General features: G+C 35.4%; 1 protein-coding gene, 2 long non-coding RNA genes and 1 pseudogene across 3 annotated transcripts; all 4 read left to right on the forward strand.

Moving 5' to 3' along the window:
• Positions 1-1,464: 1,464 nt before the first annotated feature.
• On the forward strand, positions 1,465-2,760 carry LOC137747749 (monosaccharide-sensing protein 2-like; annotated as a pseudogene).
• Positions 2,761-4,145: 1,385 nt separating this feature from the next.
• LOC137748989 (uncharacterized) lies at positions 4,146-5,030 on the forward strand. The gene is made up of 2 exons (XR_011070140.1): positions 4,146-4,504; positions 4,577-5,030. It is a non-coding gene; the product is annotated as an uncharacterized lncRNA (long non-coding RNA).
• Positions 5,031-11,347: 6,317 nt separating this feature from the next.
• LOC137748710 (TMV resistance protein N-like) lies at positions 11,348-20,222 on the forward strand. Its single transcript, XM_068488887.1, has 8 exons — positions 11,348-11,887; positions 14,934-16,020; positions 16,151-16,465; positions 16,616-17,527; positions 17,648-18,331; positions 19,007-19,350; positions 19,614-19,944; positions 19,976-20,222. The coding sequence occupies exons 1-6, from the start codon at positions 11,403-11,405 to the stop codon at positions 19,055-19,057; spliced, it is 3,534 nt and encodes a 1,177-aa protein (XP_068344988.1). The 5' UTR covers positions 11,348-11,402; the 3' UTR covers positions 19,058-19,350; positions 19,614-19,944; positions 19,976-20,222.
• A 505-nt stretch (positions 20,223-20,727) lies between these two features.
• Positions 20,728-21,915, forward strand: LOC137748711 (uncharacterized). The gene is made up of 4 exons (XR_011070105.1): positions 20,728-20,862; positions 20,928-20,995; positions 21,111-21,242; positions 21,340-21,915. It is a non-coding gene; the product is annotated as an uncharacterized lncRNA (long non-coding RNA).
• Positions 21,916-21,933: the final 18 nt, after the last annotated feature.

A 21,933-nucleotide genomic window follows, 5' to 3' on the forward strand; every position in this document is an offset into this window, starting at 1 on the left:
TTAAAAAAATATTAATGGGTAATTGGTTGGGGATGAATTTTAGACCTTATTCCATGCGTCGAACAAATATAGAGCAAATCTAACTAGATATAGTGTATCAAAACATAATCTCATCTCCAAATTCGAGTACATTGTTTTTTCAATATTGTGGTTCATAAAACCGTCCTATTCACTTATAAGATTATCATATACCTTTACAATCAAATATCATATCAACCAGGCACCAAAGGAGACTAATCTCATACCTGAACAACCATGCAGTAGTAAATCTTAATGCCAATTTTGACCCACCATACAAAATACTTTCTTTCTTTAGTTTATTTTTTTATTTTTTTTATTTTTGAAATTCTCTCTCTTTAGTTTTTTCAATTTTGAGTTTTGTTCTCATTGATTACTTCACTTTTTGCATTACCGGTATTAGAGGAGAAAATTTGAAAGAAAAAAAAAAATTAGGCAGTTAACAGTTACCCACTATCTAACCGCAGGAAGAGGGCTACATGTTGTGTGTGGTTCAAAAGAGGCACACTAGGAATTTCAGCAAAACTTTATGGAACCTGTTAAAACCCAAAAGCACTTACTGAGATCGTTTCTTCTCAGAAGTGATGTACATGTACTTTAATTTCATGGTTTCTCTCTCTTCTTGAAAGTTAATTTCTTTCTTTCCAAGAAAGCAAATATATATTCAAATGTGGCGTTAATTTCTAATTAAATTATATAAATTTAAGGTTGATACTACAAAGTCCAAGAGTTTCCTTCTTTCTCTGCTGAATTCCCTTGGGTTTGAAGGGTTCTCCTGTTTGTGGCAGCAGAAAGAATGTGGGGAGCTGTTTTTGTAGCCATTGCTGCTGCGACAGGAAACTTGTTGCAAGGATGGGACAATGCAACCATTGCAGGTACTATTTCTATGATGATTCTCTTATTTGAGCGACATTTTAATCTAATTTAAACTACATTAGAGAGATTCGAACTCGGGTACATGCTAATCTAAATAATAAGTCTTAGAGATCTCATTTGAGGCATGAATAATTATCTTCTTTTGCAAATGATTGCACATATCTTTATTTATGAGAGTTGTAGGGTTTTCCTCGTCAACCTGGAAAACATATCAAAAGCAGGCATTGTGTTGCGTGATATGGAGGCTGTGACATTTACAAATCAAATTTGCAGGGGCTGTGCTTTACATCAAAAGGGAATTTAAGCTGGAAACCCAACCGACGATCGAAGGGCTTATCGTAGCCATGTCTTTGATCGGTGCCACTGTCATCACAACATCCTCAGGGCCAGTTTCAGACTGCTGTCATCACAACATCCTCAGACAAGACGAACATGGGCAGCGTGCTAAATGTGGCGCCGCCTGGACGCTAAGACAAGACGGAGAATTGGGATTTGGACGGGAATGGAAATGCAGCTGATTTTGAGGACAATGTTCGAAGGCCATTGCTCTCAGGTTAAAAATCAGCAAGTATGGTAAATGACATGATGCCTATTAAGTCCAATAGCTTCTTTGGCATGAGGCACAATAGCAGCCTCATGCTGGGGACTAGTGGTGAAGCTGTGAGTAGTATGGACATTGGCGGTGGCTGGGCGTTGGCTTACAAATACTCCAAGAAGGTTGGAAAAGATGGAAAAAAGACAGGAGTACCAAAGAGTATTTGCACCAGGAGGGTGCACTTGAGTCTTGACGAGGCTCAATGCTTTCAGTTGCTGCCGGTCCTGAAATGGCTCAAGACAGCGATTATTTTCAAGCTTCTGCTCTGGTTAGTCAACCTTCTCTAATTTCCAAGAGGAACCAACTGAGCCAGCATCTCGGACAAGGAAAGATTGAAACCCAGGAAACTGTTGTTGAAGGATCCGTTTGGAAGGATCTCTTAGAACCAGGAGTCAAGCGTGCATTGTTCGTTGGGGTGGCAATTCAAATTCTTCAGCAGGTACTAATTCACACATTCGAGTAAATCTGGTAGAAATACTTTTATTGTAATATGCACTACACGCTTCTAATTAATCCGTTTGAGAGTTTAGAACAATGTCTGATTTTTTTCGTCTTTGCAGTTCTCCGGCATAAAAGGGGTTCTTTATTACACTCCCCAAATTCTTGAGCAAGCAGGGGTGGCAATTCTCCTATCAGATTTAGGCCTTAGTTCCACCTCTTCATCTATTCTCATGAGTGCTCTCACAACCCTATTGATGCTTCCGTCTGTCGGCATTGCCATGAGACTACTGGATACTTCTAGCAGAAGGTATAGTAGTTCCCTTGCTCCACAAGTAAACCATTAACTGTTCTCTTTATCTCTTACTCGTCTGTCCTGCCACAGGTCGCTGTTGCTGACTACATTACCGGTACTAACGGGCACCCTCCTAGTACTAATTTTCGGACAACTTGTCCATTTGGGTTCCGTTGTCAATGCAACAATTTCTACCATCAGCGTTGTGGTCTACTTCTGCACCTTTGTCATGCGGTTTGGACCAATCCCTAACATCCTGTGCTCGGAGATCTTCCCGACCCGGGTTCGTGGCCTTTGCATTGCAATATGTTCCCTGACATTTTGGATTGGAGACATCATTGTGACTTACACACTGCCTATCACGCTCACCTCGATTGGCCTCGCCGGTGTTTTTGCTATCTATGCTGTTGTGTGCACCATTTCTTGGGTGTTTGTTTTCTTGAAAGTGCCAGAAACAAAGGGAATGCCCTTAGAAGTTATCTCTGAGTTCTTTTCTGTGGGTTCAAAGCAGGCAGGAATTGATGAAAAGTTGACTTGATAGTCGAGGAATTGATGATGTTGTTTTCAGTTTTGTTCTTTGTTATATTCACATTGATTATCCTGTTGTTGTATATATAATCTTTGGATATGTGAGATTCTAGCTAGTCATCTCTTGAAACAAACTATCGATTTCGGTGTATATTTGATTATATTTGTAATATAACTCTAAACGCCTATTCAAGATGTCGTTTTACCGACTAGTTACTGATTTCTTTTCCCAATGTTAAAAACAGTCCCAAGTTTGAGCATGTAGGGATTGAGATGAACTATGTCTCTTTGGTAGGCCTTCGATGCACCCCACAACCAAAAAATAAAAAAAATAAAAAAAATCACGACATTTTATTATGAACGATATTGAGAGGAGAATTGAAACAAAGGACCTCAGGTGTGAGAGATATTTTTCAAGTACCAAGTATTCAAGGGAAAAATAACATATTTTTTTGTGTGCCTCCATTTATATTATGATAGATGGAGTACTTAAATACCAGGGGAGGGGAGTTGGTGGGATGGAACTAACTCCGAGGTGAATATACATAATTGTTTTATGTTATCGTAGTAAAGCGCCATCTGCAGCTTCGTTGAATGCCTATTTCACACACACACACACACGCCTTCATGCACGAGAGTAACATTTTTTGAATCACGGTGTGCTATGAGCAACTTACACATTTTAAATGTATTTATATGCGTAAATTGACAAAAAGAAAGTCAAATATTTGAAGTAAATGAATAATCTTAGACCATGCTTGAAGAAATCTCTCATAAATCAATTAAAGCAGCTGAATTCACATAATAAAATCGATCTCTATAGAATTTACATTAAGAATAGAGGAAATAATATTTAATAAACAACTAAATGAATCACATTATTGCTAACTCATTGTGAGGCTAAGACCATTCCCTCCCCCTTAGTGTAGATAATATCGTTTGTTAAAAAAATAATCATTTGACAACTAATTTAATTACAATATTATCCACGTGCGAAATACTTTTTTTATAATCAGCATTACACGCATTTTAAGATGTTTTGAACATGTTTAAAAATAAAGAAAATAATATTTAATGAACATTTGATTGAATCACATTATTGCTAGGTTAATGAATATCTGATTGAATCACATGATTGAATCAAATTAATTATTAAAAAAAACACTGTTAAAATAATGAAAATACACCTGCCACATTTGATGCATTATTTTGGGTTGCTTTTCAAATTTTTTGTTGGGTAAATTACACTTTAGCACATCATGTTTGAGATTTATTGCAACCTTATACAACATCTTCAAAAAATTTCACTTTCATATTTTACGTACTATTTTATTTTAACATAATATCCGTTACATTTTTCACCTATTGGTTTGTTAAGAGTTAACGCGGCAGTAATAAACCCCATTACACATCAGCCCACTTCCTCCAAAACTTGGACACGTCGATAGCCATCTGCCACATCAGGCCACCTCACGTTCTTCTCCATCCGCCCTTTCCTCCTCCATCAGTCATCTACCCTCTCCTTCAATCCTTCTCCTTCTTCCCGGAACCACCAAGTTGGAATCCGGCTCCCCAACAGCTGTGAGGAAATCTGCCTCCGGCAAGTTTAACTTCCATGATAACCCTTTTGAGATTTCGGGGGAAGGTCGTTGACCGAGATCCAGGCCGAGGCGGCGAGGTTCACGAATTTGAAGATTCCGAGGAGCCACCATTCGATGTCGGAATCACAGACAAAGTGTCAATCCATGTTGGAGGTTAGGGTTTTGGGAAATTGGGTGCGAGGGTTTGAAGACGCAAGTCGACAATGATTGTGTTTTCTTTTTCAGCCATCGCATTCGGAAATCAGACCGACATGGTGAAGAACCACGAGTTTTCATCAATGGTTGAGATTCGATTCCCCCAACTTCCATCAGCACGATTGCCATGCGTGGTTCGCCGATGGGGCCCAGAGCAACTCGGACTCACCCTCGGTGGTCGATCTGAAACAGAACGATCTTCCTTGCAGCGCCGGTGTTCTCTGGTTGATTACTTGTCTCGGTGGTGCCGCTGCTGGTGCTGGGTTCATTCTGAGTGGCAGCTTGTGACCCCAGATCTCGATGCTTGAAGGAGTTGGAAGGACTGCGATTCAAGATTGATTTTTTCCAAAATGAAAGTGAGATTTGGATTCGAAAATGTAAGGATTTTTTCCAAATGTTCCTTCGATCTTGTGCTTCTAATTTGAAATTCATTCTCTGTCTGAACTGTGAGTTTTGAAAATAAATAGCATTTTCGTTTTGGAAACAACAATCTCATTGGGTTGGAGAGGGGGTGGGGGAGAAGGCTAATGGTGGCTGGTTCCTGGAGAGAAAAAGGGTTGGGCATCGACGGAGAATCGCGGATAGTGTTTAGGCACCGACGGCGGGGAAGAACTGGAGGAGATGTGCGAGTTTGAGGGTGAGCGAGTCTGGATTGGCCTCATTGCAGTGGCTGAGGAAAGGGTAGGTGGCTATGGTGGGCCGGGGGGGGGGGGGGGGGGAGAAGCGGATCTCCTGAGCCCAGTTCAGGATGGATCCTCCTGACCAGCTGTTCAAATTTAATCGAAGGATATAATTATTATAAATTTTAGAGAGTTTCTTATTTGGAATTGATAAATTAAATTTAAATGATCCAGATGAACTGTTAAGAAGGATCCTTATCCTAAGCTCAAGAGAGATACTCTTCCAGCGGGGAAAGGAAGAATGTGGGGACGGAGTGAGAGCAGGAAAGGGATGAACAACACCTCTTTTTTTTATTTTTCTTTTCTATTTTTTAAGTTTTTAATTATAAAAAAATTAATTTTCTATTTATTAATCTTTTTTATTTGTTTTTATTCCGTGTGGAACATAATTGGCATCTACTTCAACAAAAATATTGAGCTCACACTTGACATGTCATTCCTTAACGATCAAACTGACGGTTTGACTAATATATATATATGAAATTACTAAAAATGATAAGTAAATGTATGAAATTGAAATGTTTTAAAGATGTTGTATGAGATTGCAATTGCACTCAAACCTGAGAGTGTAAAATATAAATTACCCTTTTTTGTTTGAGGGGTATTTTTATCTAATTATTTTTAGTGAAGCTTGTGACATCAAAAAATACTATTCATTGGGCTTGTTGGCTTTATATATACTAGCAGATGAGCACACACTTTGTGTGTGTAAACAATTTCATTTTATCTTTTTTTATTTATTAAAGAGTGTGATTAGTTTTTAAAATTTTAAAAAGAGTATGAAATAATGATGATGAGACAGTTTCTCTTAATAAGTGCATTTTTTTTCTTAATATTACATAATTAATGTTTTGTCTTCCTTATGTAAATATTGTGTATCAAAAGTGATGATAAAATAGGAAAAATAGGAAAAATAGGAATATGATTAGCATTTTCTAAAAAAAGGGTAAAATAGGAAAATAAGGATATGATTGTTATTTTCTCAAAAGATACAAAATTACTATTTTGCCCTCTTCATGTCAATATTGTGTATCAAAAGTGAGGGTAAAATGAAAAAAAAAGGGTAAAAAGTTGACAAGAGGATTCTCTTAATAAAATAGATATACACACACACAGACTTGCCATTTAACAAAGGGAGTAGGATTAGCTCCTCTCATATTCTCATCATCTTCTATCCCCTCCTCACATACATTATTTTTTTATCTTATTGTCTCTATAAAAAAAAAAATCAATATAAGATGTTGACGTGGCTTAACCGTAATCGTTCAAATAAGAAAAAAGGAAATGAAAGAGAGATTAGGAGAGGAGAAAACCATTCCCCTTAACAAAGCTATCGAATGAGGGAGAAAGTATTCTAGCGGTGGTTGTTAGCACTCATTTTTTTCGTGCCATTCTCTATTTGTTTGTACAAAAGAAGAATTAGAAAATTAATGAAAAGCATGTCACAAACTTTTTTCATCCAAAAACACTCAATTAACTTTCTTTAATGATTATGACACAACAGTATCATAATTATATTAAATTTGGGTGCGGTAGTAGTTTTGTAATTTTTTTAATTAACATTTTTATCATAGTAACGGAAAGCAATCATGCATATGCATTCTGGTATGGTTCGATCTCCACCGCTCCCCTCCCTCAAATGACTAACAATTTAATCCAATAATGCTAACATTTGTCCAAAAAAATAAGAATCAAACTTTTTTTGTGTGGAAAATGTACGTGGTACAAGAGAATTTTATTAAAAAAATGAAAAAAAATTACATCTAGTTTGGAGGATATAAACCTCACCCCTTAAATTCAAGGAAAAAGAAATACATAAAAAAAAAAAGAGGAGGGGACAAGAACCTTACCTCTCTAAAACATAAAAATATTACAAGAAAATAAGAAGATATAAACCTTATCCTTCTTGAAACATAAAAATATTATAAGAAATATGAGGAACATAAGACCTAACCCATCTAAAATAAAATATTAAAGGTAAGAACCTGCAATAATTGTCAATTTAGTTTTGTGTTTTATTTTTATTATTTAGATCTCTAGCAAGCGACACATACTTGACTTTGGTAATTACTAGTGCATTTTGGATAGAAACATAGACAAATATTCAAGAACACCTTTTGTTAATATCGTGTAATATTGCTCTCTGTTTGTGGTTTTACATTCTTTTCCACAGTTCTTTGAAATATAGCAAAGAAAAAAAAAATCACTGATTAAATGTGTGATTTGTTTTTAATTGTTAGCTATGAAGCTACATTAATCAGCAACATTTTTCATGACGGAATTATTAACGTTGCACGCGACTCAATATTTTAGTGAATAGGGTGTTGGATTTTTTTCATGCATCTCGAGTTCAAAACTTTCAATTTCCTAAATTATTGTGATAGTTGTTAACATTTGGTGACATGCCATTGCGGTTAATTTGATTTCTAGAACATTTGTGGTCCTAATTAATCAAGTTTTTATGTAAAAGGAATGACTCGTCAAAGTCATTGCTTTGCATTAGGTCTCGCAAATGGGTCATGTTTATTGTGAAGTGTCATGTCGTGTCAAATTCATTTTTTTAACGAATTCTTAATAGATGATCCGGTAATGATCCAATAAGGATCCGAAGTTCCATTTCTTGTCGGTGCCGTGAGGTGAAAGAAAGCGTGTCAGCACCACATGGAAATCACCGATTGATGAATAGAAGTTCCAAGGAAAATCACCCACTGAACTATAGAAACTTAGCAGGGTATTGTTTCATGAAGATGAGTAAACGTACGTAAAGTAAATAAAATAGTTATTTATTATTTATTTTTTTACATTTGATGGCATGCCAATGATGCCATTGCGGTTGGATGAGGATCATTTTCGGGTCCTATCCTTATATTTTATCTATTCATCTATATTGTACGACCATTTTTCGTTAGATACTGTTTATATTTAATCTTAAATAAAAAATTCATAATGATTTTTTGCCCTCATGATGTATAATAAACAAATAGAATGTGAGGATCCAAATCCATTGCGGTTAATTTGAATTCCTGCAGATTTGTGGTGCTAATTAATAATTTTTATGTAAAAGGAATTGCATTTCATCTGAACGCTTTGCTTGATGTATTTGTCGTTTTTTTATCACATAAAAGGGAAAGAGAAAGAGAAAGAAAAGTTATTGTTTAAGAGAATCACTTTCTCATGTACCCGCCAAAAAAATAAAAATAAAAGAATAATTGTAGCTGAGCTGTTCCCAACTGATAACAATGTGAATGGACGATGAATTTACCAATCAAGATTACGAGATCCATGAATAATGGCACACAGAAAAATATTTCCACCCAAAAAAAGGCTAAGGTGGGGCTGGTCAAAAAGAAAAAAGTATCTATGTCTGATGTTGAATTGTGACGATACTGTAATTCAACCACCCAAATTTTTTATTTTTTATTTTATTTAAAAAAAAAGAGATAATTGATAATAAATTTCGATTATCTACTATTTTTGAGAATAGTAAAGATTCGCCGAGACATTTCATTACCTTAATATTTTAACATGTCTGATCCTGCTTGGTGCGCCGTCCATTAGCAATGGACCCATGGCATAGAAGTTCTTTTGTGTCGGTGTCGTGAGGTGAAAGAAAGCGTGTCAGCAACACTAAGGTAGATCTCCGTTTGATAAATGGAAGTTCCAAGGAAGGTTGCTCTCCTTTTAACTCCATCACATTCACATTGTGAAGAGATTTTTTTAGTGTGATCGTCATAATAGGTGGTACATCACGTGTTTTTATATAAATGATGGATTATGTGTGTTAAAAGGTTAATAACTTAAAAATTAATATTTTCCATCACTTTCATAAAAACACATGCTGTACTATCCGTGTTTCCGTCACAACTAGAAATTTCTATAGGAAGCTACTTCCTACGTAGGAAGAAAAAGCATGCAAAAGTCCTATATAACCAAAGCGAATTCTTGGTGCGAGTACCAGTCCAGCATCCATACTCAATTCTTTGAAAGGCTCTTCAATTTACTCAATTCTTTGTAAGGCTCTTGAACTTGTCTCTTCTTCCTTCTTGGAAGTATGATGTCTTTTTGAGCTTCAGAGGAGAGGATACACGAACCAATTTTACAGATCATTTTTACAAGGCGTTGGACAACAAGAGAATCAACACTTTCATTGATCACCATCTTAGAAGAGGAGAAGAAATATCTCCGACTCTTCTCAAAGCAATTGAAAAGTCGAAAATTTCGATCATTATATTCTCTAAAAACTATGCATCCTCAATGATATTGTACCGAAATTATGAGCAGTGAAACTCTGGAACAGATTAAGTAAAAAACGCTTCGGGGACCCGCTTAAAAAGCAACTAGTACGAATTATTAGCATAAGAAATTAATTATTGGTCCCACAAAGAAAAACAATGAAAAAAATAGAAGAGTAATATTATTCTTACCACAATTTTATATCACATTTATTTACCATTTTAGATGGCAGATGAGTTAGACAAGTTACATCATTTAATTTCAATCTTTTTATTAATTAAAACACTTAAATAATTTGAGGTGGAAGAATGAGACTTCTCGTATACCACAATCATCATTTAAAAAGATTGAAATTAAATGATGTAGCTTGTTCAACTCATCTGCCACCTAAGATGGTAAAAAAATATGGTATAAAATTATGATAATAATAACATTAATCAAAATAGAATAAGAGGAAGTTGAAATAAAAAATATTAGAACTCTAACAAGTAATCACAGTAGTAAAAAAGAATCGATTTTTTATATAACGGTAAAGATTCGAACTTTGTCGGTAACTAATATAATATTTAATCTAACAAATTAATCATTTGATAAAAAAAAAAAAAACCTAAATTCTCTCTCCTTCACCCTTTCCTCTTCCGTTTTCGTTTACTACAGTACATCTTTCTTTTTTCTGTTGGTTTTCCTCCTCCACCACCACCAAATCCACCATGAATAACTTCAATCATCTACATGACGATGTGCGTGAATAATTAAATATTAAACTTTGAGTGTGTGGATTAATCTGTTCACATGTGTGCAATATGATTTGGCCGATGATAACAAGTCCATCAAATGTTCCAAGAAATGCCGTAGTAAATAAACTAAATTTTCTTTTTGAGCGGTTCCACTCTATTTCTATCTAGGAAACTTCGACCTTCAATGCTAGGACCTCCAATGTTTATTCTACAAAGTATTGCTTGTTAGTGCTCTGGATTGCAAATTATGATTCCAGACAATGAAGTTTCAAGGTGGTTCGGCTGTACCTGGAAAGATCGAACGACATTTGAACTTCCTCTAGATAACGAAGGATGAGAGAGAGGTAAATCATGTGTTTCTTATTTATTCAGCTTAGCTGGCAATTAATTAATTAAAAGAAATTTTAACGAAAAGCTCTTGGTACTGCTCACTTTAATGAAAAACTACATTTTTACACTAAAAAGTCGATCCTGGTACTCTTCACTTTACCCATTATTTTATTCTTATTGTTAAAACTTAAAAATTTCAAGTTATTTTCATTAGTTTTCCTTTAATTTTAAATCCTTAAAAAAAATACAAAACAAAGATGTGGCCTTCGAAAGTGGGCAAATGGGTCGGAATTATTAATTCATTCCTGGTGAAGAAAGGCCACGGGTGATTACAACATCAACAAACTATAGTGATCAATCGATCAAAGGAAAAAGAAACTCCATAATGGAAAAAGACCCGTTCTTCCTTCAATATGGCCACTTTATTAGTAATATTTTTATATTTTTCAGTTGTCTGTGATTATTTTAAAATATTATAATGGTGGATTGTTACATCAAAGGTAGTCGGTTGTAGTTTGCAACAAAACTTCCTCTCCTTTAAATTAAAAACCGCCATGTAATAATTTTATATTTTTCAATCGTCAATATTTTTCCACGAAAGTTCATTTCCTTCAACTTGTTCACATTCACATTGAAGGGTAGTAGGAAGGAAACTGCTTAGTAGGACGAAAAGCATGAGGACTAATATAACAAGAGAGTGTCCACATTCACATTGAAGGTGGTTGGAAACTGCTGCTTCCTTCACAGGAAGAAAAGCATGCATAAGGCCTAATATATATAACAAGAGAGAGTCCACCGTCCACACTCCATACCATACTGCATATTCCAATTCTTTGAGACGCTCTTTTCTTTAGTTTATTTGTCCTTAATTCTCTTATGGCCATTCAACTTGCCTCTTCTTCCTTGCCTCCTTCATGGACATATGATGTATTTTTGAGTTTTAGAGGTGAGGATACACGTTTTACTTTTACAGATCATTTATACGAGGCCTTGAACCATAACAGAATCGACACTTTCATTGATCGTCATCTTAAAAGAGGAGAAGAAATATCACCGGCTTTTCTAAAAGCAATTGAAGAGTCGAGAGTTTCAATCATTGTAATCTCTGAAAACTATGCATCGTCAAGATGGTGCTTGGATGAACTTGTACATATCCTTGAATGTAGAAGGTCAAGGCAGCAAATAGTTTGGCCAGTTTTCTACAAGGTGGATCCGTCCCATGTACGAAATCAAACGAGTAGGTTCGGTGACGCATTTACAGGACATGAATGCAAATACAAGGACGAGCGGAAGATCCTCTTATGGAGGAGTGCTCTAAAAGAAGTAGCAAATTTGTCAGGACATACTGTCAAAGAGGAAGAGTACGTACATTTCTTCACTCCTTGTAGTTTGTTTAATTATATGATTCTGTATTTCAGGTTTTAGTTTCTACTACAATAATACCTATTTAGTTGCTAGTTTTTAAATCCCTAGCAAGAGGCACATACTTGACTGCAGCAATTCCATAATTTTCCAGCTTTGTTGAATGGCTAGTCTATAATTTACATATGAAGAAGATAACTCTTATCTATGCTACTAAATAAAGTTGGAAGCCCATTTGCGGTCACGGGTTTTACCATAAATGATGGGACAAAAATGCCCCCAAACATAAAAGTTTAAAAAAATCAGAAATAATGCATCAAATAATATAGGAATATTTTCGTAATATAAACAATATATTTTTTTATAATTAATTTTTTTGTACAGTTTTTTAATTTTATTTTTATAATTAGTACTACAATGGGCTAATAATAATGTGATTCAATCAGTTGTTAATTAAATATTATTTTATCTATTTTTAAACACATTTAAAACATCTTAAAAGACATGTAGTGCCGGTTATAAAAATGGTCTTTTGTGCATATATTATCTACACTAATGAGGAGGTGATAGATTTACTCCACATGCGCTACGTGCATGAAGGCTAGTTTATGTTAAACCTACATGACCATCTTCTTCATATATAATTATAGACTCATTCACCAAAGCTAGCGAATCAGGGAGTGATTCCTGTTGTTGTTGGCACTCCTCTTTCGTGTAATACTCTGTCATCTTTTTTTTAACTGATAAACTCGGACTTGGATCCTCTTCTTGAGCCCAAGGAGAGGATTCTCCTGACCAAATAACTTGGGCTGTTGGATGAAAATCCAACGGCTACAAACAGAGGATCCCTTTAAAGTTATAATAATTATAGCCGTCGGATTTTCATCCAACGGCCCAAATTATTTGGTCAAGAGGATCCTCTCCTTGGGCTCAGGAGAGGATCCAAATCCGATAAACTCATCCCGTTACTCTATCTTCCCACACATTATTATTCCATCCGCCATAAAAAATTAAAAAATTAACATCTTATTTTCCACCCCCTATAATCCCAACTAACTTTTATACAACACACCTCAAATGTCCTATTTTCATCGCCAGTCCCTTAGTGAACTAAGCCAGTCCCTTAGTGAACTAACTTTACACCAAAATTTACATCCAGAAATTAACAGTCCAAATAGAACAAATCCAGAAATTAACTTGTTTGGTGAAAATTTACATCCTTGAAAGCTACATAGTCATTGGTTTTGTTGGAGAGTTCTAGAGAGCAAAAGATCTACTTCATCAATTTAACTAATTTAGTTCGAAGCAAAAGAATTAAATCGAAAAAGTGGAAGTAAGAATATCAGAAACAGTAAAAGAAAAAAATGCGAATCTGCAAGTAAAGGGGAAGCAGTTTAAGAGGGGGAGCGTACCGGCGAGCTTCTCAGCATCGAACCAAGATTCTGATTCCTTTGTCTGCTCTCTCTCTCTCTCTCTCTCTCTCTCTCTCTCTCTCTCTCTCTCTCTTAAATTGCTCTCCTAAAGCTGAGATTTGATTCAAATGAGTTGGAAGCTATCAAATTAAAGATGCAAAATTGCAATAAAACGTCAAAAAGTTTAAAATTTGTTGGAAAAATCCACAAACTGATGAACATATTTGGAATTGGAGCCCCAGAAATCACAGAAACGAACCATGAGAAATGCTATCTGTCGGTGGATTCTTGAACTTCTTCTGCCACCGGAATAATGGATCTTTCTCCCACGGATCAAAACTTGACTCCATTAATTTATCTGCCCAAATAATGTACCTATGGTGTTGTTTTGTAATTTACCGATTACTAATGATGTTAGGTAAATTAGTACTTTTAGGAAAGAAATGATACATATCCATACAAAACATCTGTTTTCATCAGGAAATTTTATTTGAACACATGTAACCTCTTTCTACATCCAATTTACTTTTTTCCTCCATATTATTTTTTATTATTAAAGAATTAATCTCTCTTTAAACCCAAATTTATTACCTAAACTACCATCTCAAATCCAATTCAAAATATTAAATTATTTTTACATGCATTCTCTTTATAAAATAACATCTGTAGTTGATTTTTTTTTTCAAGAGGCATCCTCGCCCCACCCCCCTCTTCCCAATAGCATTTCCATGGCTACTTTTTTTCTTCTTTCTGCTACCAAATCCAGACATTTGCCTTTTTTCTTTCTATTGATGTGCATAAGCAACAAATCGAACAATTCATCCCCTTATATTTATCAACAAGCACGGAAGTTTATAATTTAAGAACATTGGTAAGAAGTTTTTTCTTAGAATTTTCCAATTGCAAAAAGCTTAACAAATCATTCGGAATTGATGAAAAAAATTGAAACCCAAATACTCATCTTTTAAACTTTAAAACAAATTTAAATCAAACGAACAAAATATTCATAAATTGAGTCATATATTAGTTGGAGGATTCAAAATTTCAAAATCACCATCCATCAATAAAAAAGCTTGTTTTTCTCTACAAGACCTATTACGGTTTTAGCCAGAATGAATGTAGAATAAACAAGAAGTGATGGTAAGGTTTAATGGGTTTATAGATAAATTTGAGTTTTATTATTAATTTCGTTTTGTACTTAATAGTAATTATACAATATGTTAAAATAGGCAACAACATAACATTTAAATGAAAAAAAAAAAAGAAAAAAAGAAGTCTATGTCTTATTATTATTATTTTTAACAAAAGGGAAAAAAAAAAAAAGTCAATGTCTTAAGTACGGAAAGATGTTTGGATTTTACAAAGTAATAAACGGCAATGTGAAATTGTGAATAATGGCATAGGGGTAAATAATTTTTACTAATGGGTCAATTATTATCTTACATGATTCTGTATTTAGTTGCAAGCGGCACATGCTTGACTGCAACAGTGATTATCCATACCTCTGTTTTTTTCAATCTTTTTATCTTTTCATTCTCTTCTTCTTTTTACATTTTTTTTTTTCCTTTTTCAAAGAAGTATAGCATAAAAAGTTGATTGGCTAAATGTGGCAATTTTTTATGTAAACTGGTAGGTATGAAGCTACATTTATCAGAAAGATCGTGAAGGAGATCCTAGTCCTTGTACTACAACGCCCGCATTTGAATGTAGCCAAATACCAAGTTGGAATGGAGTCTTGTGTAGAAAAGGTGAAAGAGCTTTTAGATGTCGGTGGAAATGATCCGTGTGTGGTTGGGATTTGGGGGGCATCTGGAATCGGCAAGACAGAAGTTGCAAAAACTGTTTATAATGCAATTGCTTACAAGTTTGAAGGTAGTTGTTTCCTGGCAATGCAATACGGAGGGCTACTCCAACTACAAAACACTCTTCTAAGTGAGATTGGTGGTTCAGAGTGGAAAGTTGTCGAGCCTCATAGAGCAAACAGCCTTATAGAGAAACTGTTGAGGCGAAAGAAGATTCTCTTAATTCTTGATGATGTGGATGAACTGGAGCAGTTAAAGAACTTGGTTCAAGTTGAATGGCTCGGTGAGGGTAGCAAAGTGATCATAACCACAAAAGACAGAGGATTGTTGAATTCTTATGACGTTGAGTTGATATACGAGGTCCAAAAGTTAGAAGACGACAAGGCTTTTGAGCTCTTAATTTTGAATGCCTTCGGAAAAAAAGAACCTTCAAATGATTATTTGCGACTTGCACAACGTGCAATAGCCTATGCTCAAGGCCATCCGTTAGCACTTAATCTTATAGGTTCTTATCTACGTAATAAAAGTATAGATCGTTGGCAAGCTATATTGGATAGTTATGATTCTTACGATAGAGAACCTTATGGAGGAATTCAAAAAATACTTCGAAAAAGTTATGATACCTTGGATTATGTCATGCAACAAGTTTTTTTAGACATTGCATGCTTCTTCAAGGGTGAACGTAAAGACTATGTGTTACAAATATTAAGAAGTTCGAAGCTCAATGTACCTCAAGATTGTATTGACGTACTCGTTGAGAAAGCCATCATAACTGTTGAACATAATAGAATTTTGATGCATGACTTGCTAGAAAAAATGGGTAAGCGTATAGTTCGTGAAGAATCGCCCATTGAACCAGGCGAGCGGAGCAGATTGTGGCATCATGAAGATGTGTACCGTGTTCTAACTGAAAACAGAGTAAGTAGAATATATGTTCTTGCATTTGGTTTAATTGGCATGATTTTGGAAAGAAAAAAAAAAATTAAAACCCTTTTGATTTCTTTGTTATACGATTTGTTTGTTAACACTATTTATTTTTCCATCTTAGGGAACAAAGAAAATTAAAGGCATTGTGGTGAAGTTGCCCAAGCCAGATGTGATACCCTTGAATGCAAAAAGCTTTTTCGAGATGGTAAATCTTGAAATTTTTATAAGCCGTAATGCACACTTTTCTGGATGCATTGAGTATCTACCTGACGATTTGAGGTGGATTGAATTCGGTGGAGTTGAGCTTCAAGATTGGGGATCCAATATTCTTCAAAAGCATATACTTACATTCAATTTGCAATCCAATTGTCATCTAATGCATCTTGTCGCGTTTATTATGCCAAACAGTGGCATCAAACAATTGAAGGGATTTGAGGTATGTATACGTATTATAAATTAATTTGGACAATTACTAATTTAATTGTATATTTTATTTTTGGAAAAAGAAATTTGCCAAAGCTTTTCATCATTAATTATTCTATTTAAAGTTTGTGATTTTTTTTTTCTTTTGATTTTGATTTCACAGAATTTGGCAATGCTTACATCTTTGAATTTAAGTGGTTCCGAATTCTTAGAAAAAATTCCCAACTTATCCGGAAGTCCAAACCTAAGGGAGTTGATTCTAGATGAGTGTGAAAGTTTAGTTGAAGTTGATGATTCTGTTGGATTCCTTGATAAACTTGTTACATTAAGTCTTGGTGGGTGCTCTAGGCTTAAGAGATTTGCGACGAGACTTAGATTGAGATCCCTTCAAAAACTTTATCTTTATGGTTGCACAAGGCTCAAGAGTTTCCCAGAAATAGAGGCCGAGATGGAATCTCTAGAGTATTTGGACATAAAAGAAAGTGGCATAAGAGAATTGCCTTCATCAATTGCATATCTTACTGGGCTTGTTGAATTGTTAGCAAATAATTGTGAGAACCTTACAGGAACATCATTACATCACATTTTTGGGTTGCAACATCTCGACCATATTGAAATGGATGGATGCCCAAAACTGGTGACATTTGGGAAGTTTTCAACTCGCTTAGATACTTCACATGACAACGGTAACCCATTAGCCCTTCCCAACGTAGGCTGTACTTATCTTGATCTTAGTGGATGCAATTTATCAGATACTGATTTTCTTGTGCCTCTTCATTGGTGGTCCAATTTAGTATGTCTTTATCTGGGGACAAACAATTTTGTTAGTCTACCTGAATGCATTAGCAAATTTGTTAACTTGGGAGTACTTGATTTGAGTGGTTGCAAGAGGCTTCGGGAAATTCCACATGCCCTTCCACCAAATCTAAGTAGATTACATCTGGAAGATTGCACATCATTGGAGAAAATTCCAAAGTTGCCCTCGGGGCTTAGGTTTCTGCAGTTGGATAATTGCTTTAGACTAAGTGGCGATGAGGTGGCAAAGTTGGAAAATAATTTGTTGAACTTGAATCAGGTTCGTCTCTCCTCCCTTAATTTCTCTTGAAATTAAAATATATAATTTGTTGATACTTGGGAGGGAGAATAGATCACGATTGTTTATAATTAGTTATTTACATATTATTCACTATTGCAGGAATCTCCTTTGTGCTCTCAATTGCATGTTAGGTATCCAGGCGATGAAATTCCAAAGCGGTTCAGCTATACCTCTAAACATCTAACAGTCACTAGGATTGAACGTGAACCTTATTATGGTGGAGGTAGTGAATTTAGTTTTGAAATTCCTCTAAATTTACAGGAGAGGGAGACATTATTAGGATTGGCTCTATCTTGTGTTTTTCCACCACTGCCTTTATCAGAATTTGGATATTCTTACAATTTTCGTGTTCTCATCAACGAAGCAAGTGACTATAAAGTATTTGGGTGGGATGGGAAAGGCCTGGAGACAGCTCATGTGGGGCTCATGTTAGTGGATTTAAAAAAGAAGCAGGGAGAAAGCCCACGTGGGGCTCATGTTGGTGGAGATATTTGTAAAGTTAAATTTCAAACCCGCGGGGACACACCCATTAAAATCTGCAGGGTGCACCCCTTATTCCGCAAAGAAGATGAACGGCTTCCCTTGTCTTTGGGACCAACGAGTAGTCTTGGATCCACAGATATTGTCGATGATGAATATGATCGGCAACAACAATGGCCTTCCTTATCTTTGAACCCAGCGGATAATCATCCGAAACGCACGCAGATTGATCACAATGTTCCTTCTGATATTGAGGAGGAGCAAGAGCAACCGTCCACCATTTCTGATTTACTACGAGTTTGGGTACGTACATTTCAGTTTTAGCGATTTTTTTATTATTCTTTATTGTGATATCTTTTTTAAATTAATATAATAAAAATTAATTAATTTAAATTAAACAAAGGAAAAAATTTGAACAGTTTTCAATCTGCATAATCAAAGATTTCATATCTTTAGAAACAAAGATTTCATATCTGTAGGTGGTTAGTTCTTAGAAAAACAGAAACCACATTTGTATCTTGAAGTACCTTTCACAAATAAAATCAAATTCTAATTAATCAAAACAAACAATTATGGAAGGAAAATAGACAAGGAGAAATGAGATTATAAGTACAAAATTCAAGATTAATTACCTAAAAACTTGGTTTTGTTCATATGAGTACAAAATTTCTACACGAAGATCAAAGAACTACATCGTTTGGATGAACATGTAAACCACATGCTTCTCTCTCTGTTAATCAAGTTTACACGCAGAGATGGAAGACTTGTAGGACTACTGTTTAATCAAGAGTCGGGGTTTGCAACTATTTTTTTTTTATTAGCATTTACTTCTGCTTTTTCAATTAATGAATAGGTGGAAATTTGATTTGGTGTTGATTATAATATTTAGTAGAATTTTAATATCAAGAGGAGATAACAATGTAGAAAACATAGCCGCTTGAATCAACTTGATTGATCTCGACCCTCATGATCTCACAGGTCTCAACCTGCTTCGGTTGTTTAAATTTCTGGTGTGAGCCAAGAAAGTGAACTCATTAATGTTGCTGCTCTAGTTAGTCAGCCTGCTGTTTCTGCCAAGGAACCGACAAGCCTGCGGTCTCTTTATGTTCCACCATCGGAAGCTGGGAGTGAAGCGTGCTGCGTGCATTAGTTGTTGAAATTGGACTTCAAATTCTTCAACAGGTTTGGTAGAAAAATCTAAAAGGGAAATTTTATTTAAACCCATGTAACTTTTTTTCTACACTCCTCAGGTGTATGAGCAGGTCGGCGTCGCCATTCTTCTATCTAACATAGGGTTGAATCCGACATCTGCATCTCCCTTCGTAAGTGCCATTACAACTTTCTTAATGGATATAGCTCGCAGAAGATAATTTCGTACACCTTCGGTTTCATAGAACCGAATACTAACTTTTAATCAAAATTATAACTAGGGTACACTATCCAAACGATAAAATACAGTTTAGTGTCCCTTATGGTCTATTTAGTGTCCCTCCAGTTCCATTTTAGACTAGAAGTTTGTAACCGATTCTATCTAATGCATATTTGCGGAAAATAAGCTTTCCCTTTTGCCTTTCTTGGTATGCAGGTCGCTGCTGCTCTCCACATTATATTGTCCCTCACTCTTCTTGTAGTTGCCAACATTGTCAACTTGGGAACTGTTCTGAATGCAACAATCTCCACCGCCGTGCCTGCTGCTTCGTCATGGCATTTGGAGTAACCCCGAACATTCTCTGCGCAGTGATCATCCCTACGAGCATCCACGGCCTCTACATTGCCATCTGTGCCCTCACATTCTGGATTGGAGACATCATCATCACTTACGCATTTCCTGTCATGCTCTGTTCCGTTGGATTTGCTGGCATCTTCGGAATCTATGTTGTCGGGTGCATCGTTCCTGGATATTTGTTTACTTGAAGGTGCCTGAAACTGAAGGCATGCCTCTTGAAGTCAGCTGCTGCTGATGCATCTGTTGGATTCCAATGAGAACTGATTTGATTGTTTGGAGGGTTTGAAAGTTTGGTTTGGCTTTAGACTGGGATTATGAGGACAGGATTTGAGTTGGAAAAAGTGCTGATGACTGGATTGCATTTTTAGAAAGTGATTTTGTAATCATCACTATACCTCACTTAATGACATGTTTGACTATTTTGTACCGAAAAATTAATTCTCTTGGGTCATAAGCTCATAAGTGACATGTTTTGTTTGACTATTTGCACCACTTCTTATAAACTTGAAATACCCATTTAAGCATATTCCAAAATACTGATTGAAGTTTTGAAAAGGTCGACCACCCTTGGATTTCAAAATGATTTTTATGAATATATTTGGTGGTTAAACTTACATTTTCTTATCTAAGTAGACATATTTTGAAACGAATATTGTTAGACTCTCTCACTAATTATGATGATCATATAGCAAATAACTCAATATAGATCACGAAGGTTCTTACTAAAGTAGGGTCTAATTTTTGTTAGTTGTGAAACTAATCAAAATCAAATTACTTGTCTGACATATTTTTACAAATTCGTGTCTAATACTAATTTGACCTGCCTATTTTAATAATTTATTTATACCATCTTTTTAATAAAAATGAGTTTGAAAACCGTATATTTATTAAAAAAATTTATATATAAATAGATGATAAATGTAACAATATTTTTATAAAAATCTGCTGGAAAGTCAGTCATAGTCTTCAAAGATCCAAACTTTATCAGTCTCTCGGATAGTAATTAGAGAAATGGAAACCGAATCGAAGGACGGAGACTCTCTGGAGAAGCGGCCCGGCATCTTCTTCCTCGGCTCCCCCCGCGTCGGCAAACGCTCTCTCATTTCCCGTAAGCTCTCTCTCTCTTTCTCTCTCCTTTGGTCGATACTAAATTCATGACCTCTTGATTTCTAGGCTTACTGGGTTTGGATTTTTGACGATGCTTCTGATTCTTCATCGTCATCTCAGCTGGTAGTTGATGGGTATGTAAAGTTTTGAACTTAGGGATCAAATAATTCAACTATTAGGAATTTTGGGAACAAACAATTCGTTTTGAATTCTTTTGAAATGTGTATTTTGATGATTTTTGTTGTAAAGAAATAGATGGAATATCTCTACAAATTACTACACAGCTGGTGTTTCGGTATGGATGGCTTATCTCCATGACGAATTTTTTATAGAGTCCCTTGCCACTCACTCTCTGTCACTTTGTTTTTCGACACAACTGAGGTTTCGGTCTCTTGCCACTCACTCGTTGTCACTTTGTTTACTTGTTTAGCATGATTTTCAATGTGTCTTATATCAATTTGCTTGCGTTATGCTGCAGTTGTCGTCTCTGTCTGCGCTTCAGAAATGGGTTATCTCGAACTGATCTTCAAAAGTTCGATATACTAGGAAATAAGGTTGATCTTGTTCCGGGTCACCCAGTTCATACCGACTATAGAAGACGACTGCGGAAGCTTGGAGACCTAATTGCTGATGACGGTCCGGGGTTCACTGTGTATGGAATCTCCGAGACTGAAGGAAGCAGTTTATTGGGGGATGACGAGCCATATTGGGAGGCTAGGCACACATGTTTGGAATGGTGCAATGAGCACAACATTGAGTTCGTCGAAGCTTGTGCTTCAAATGCTGACTTTGACAATGTAAGGCAGCCCTTCTTTACTTGTCACATTTATTATGTCAAGCAGTGGCATCAAACAATTGAAGGGATTTAAGGTGCTTATACATATTTTAAATTAAGTTGGACGATTACTAATTTAAATGTATATTTTACTTTCCGAAAAAAGATTTTTTTGCAGAGTTTTTCATTATTAATTATTATATTTAAAGTATGTGACTTTTTTTATTTGTTTTTCTTTTTTTTAATTTTGGTTTCACAGAATTTGGCTAAGCTTACATCTATGAATTTAATTTATTG

Source organism: Pyrus communis, chromosome 10 (genome assembly GCF_963583255.1).
Source record: "Pyrus communis chromosome 10, drPyrComm1.1, whole genome shotgun sequence".
Taxonomy (NCBI): Eukaryota; Viridiplantae; Streptophyta; class Magnoliopsida; order Rosales; family Rosaceae; genus Pyrus; species Pyrus communis.

Coding starts and splice junctions, on each gene's coding strand:
- LOC137748710 (XM_068488887.1), top strand. CDS start 11,403: ATGGCCATTCAACTTGCCTCTTCTTCCTTGCCTCCTTCATGGACATAT. Junction 11,888..14,933: donor CATACTGTCAAAGAGGAAGA/GTACGTACATTT, acceptor GTAAACTGGTAG/GTATGAAGCTACATTTATCA. Junction 16,466..16,615: donor AACAATTGAAGGGATTTGAG/GTATGTATACGT, acceptor TTGATTTCACAG/AATTTGGCAATGCTTACATC.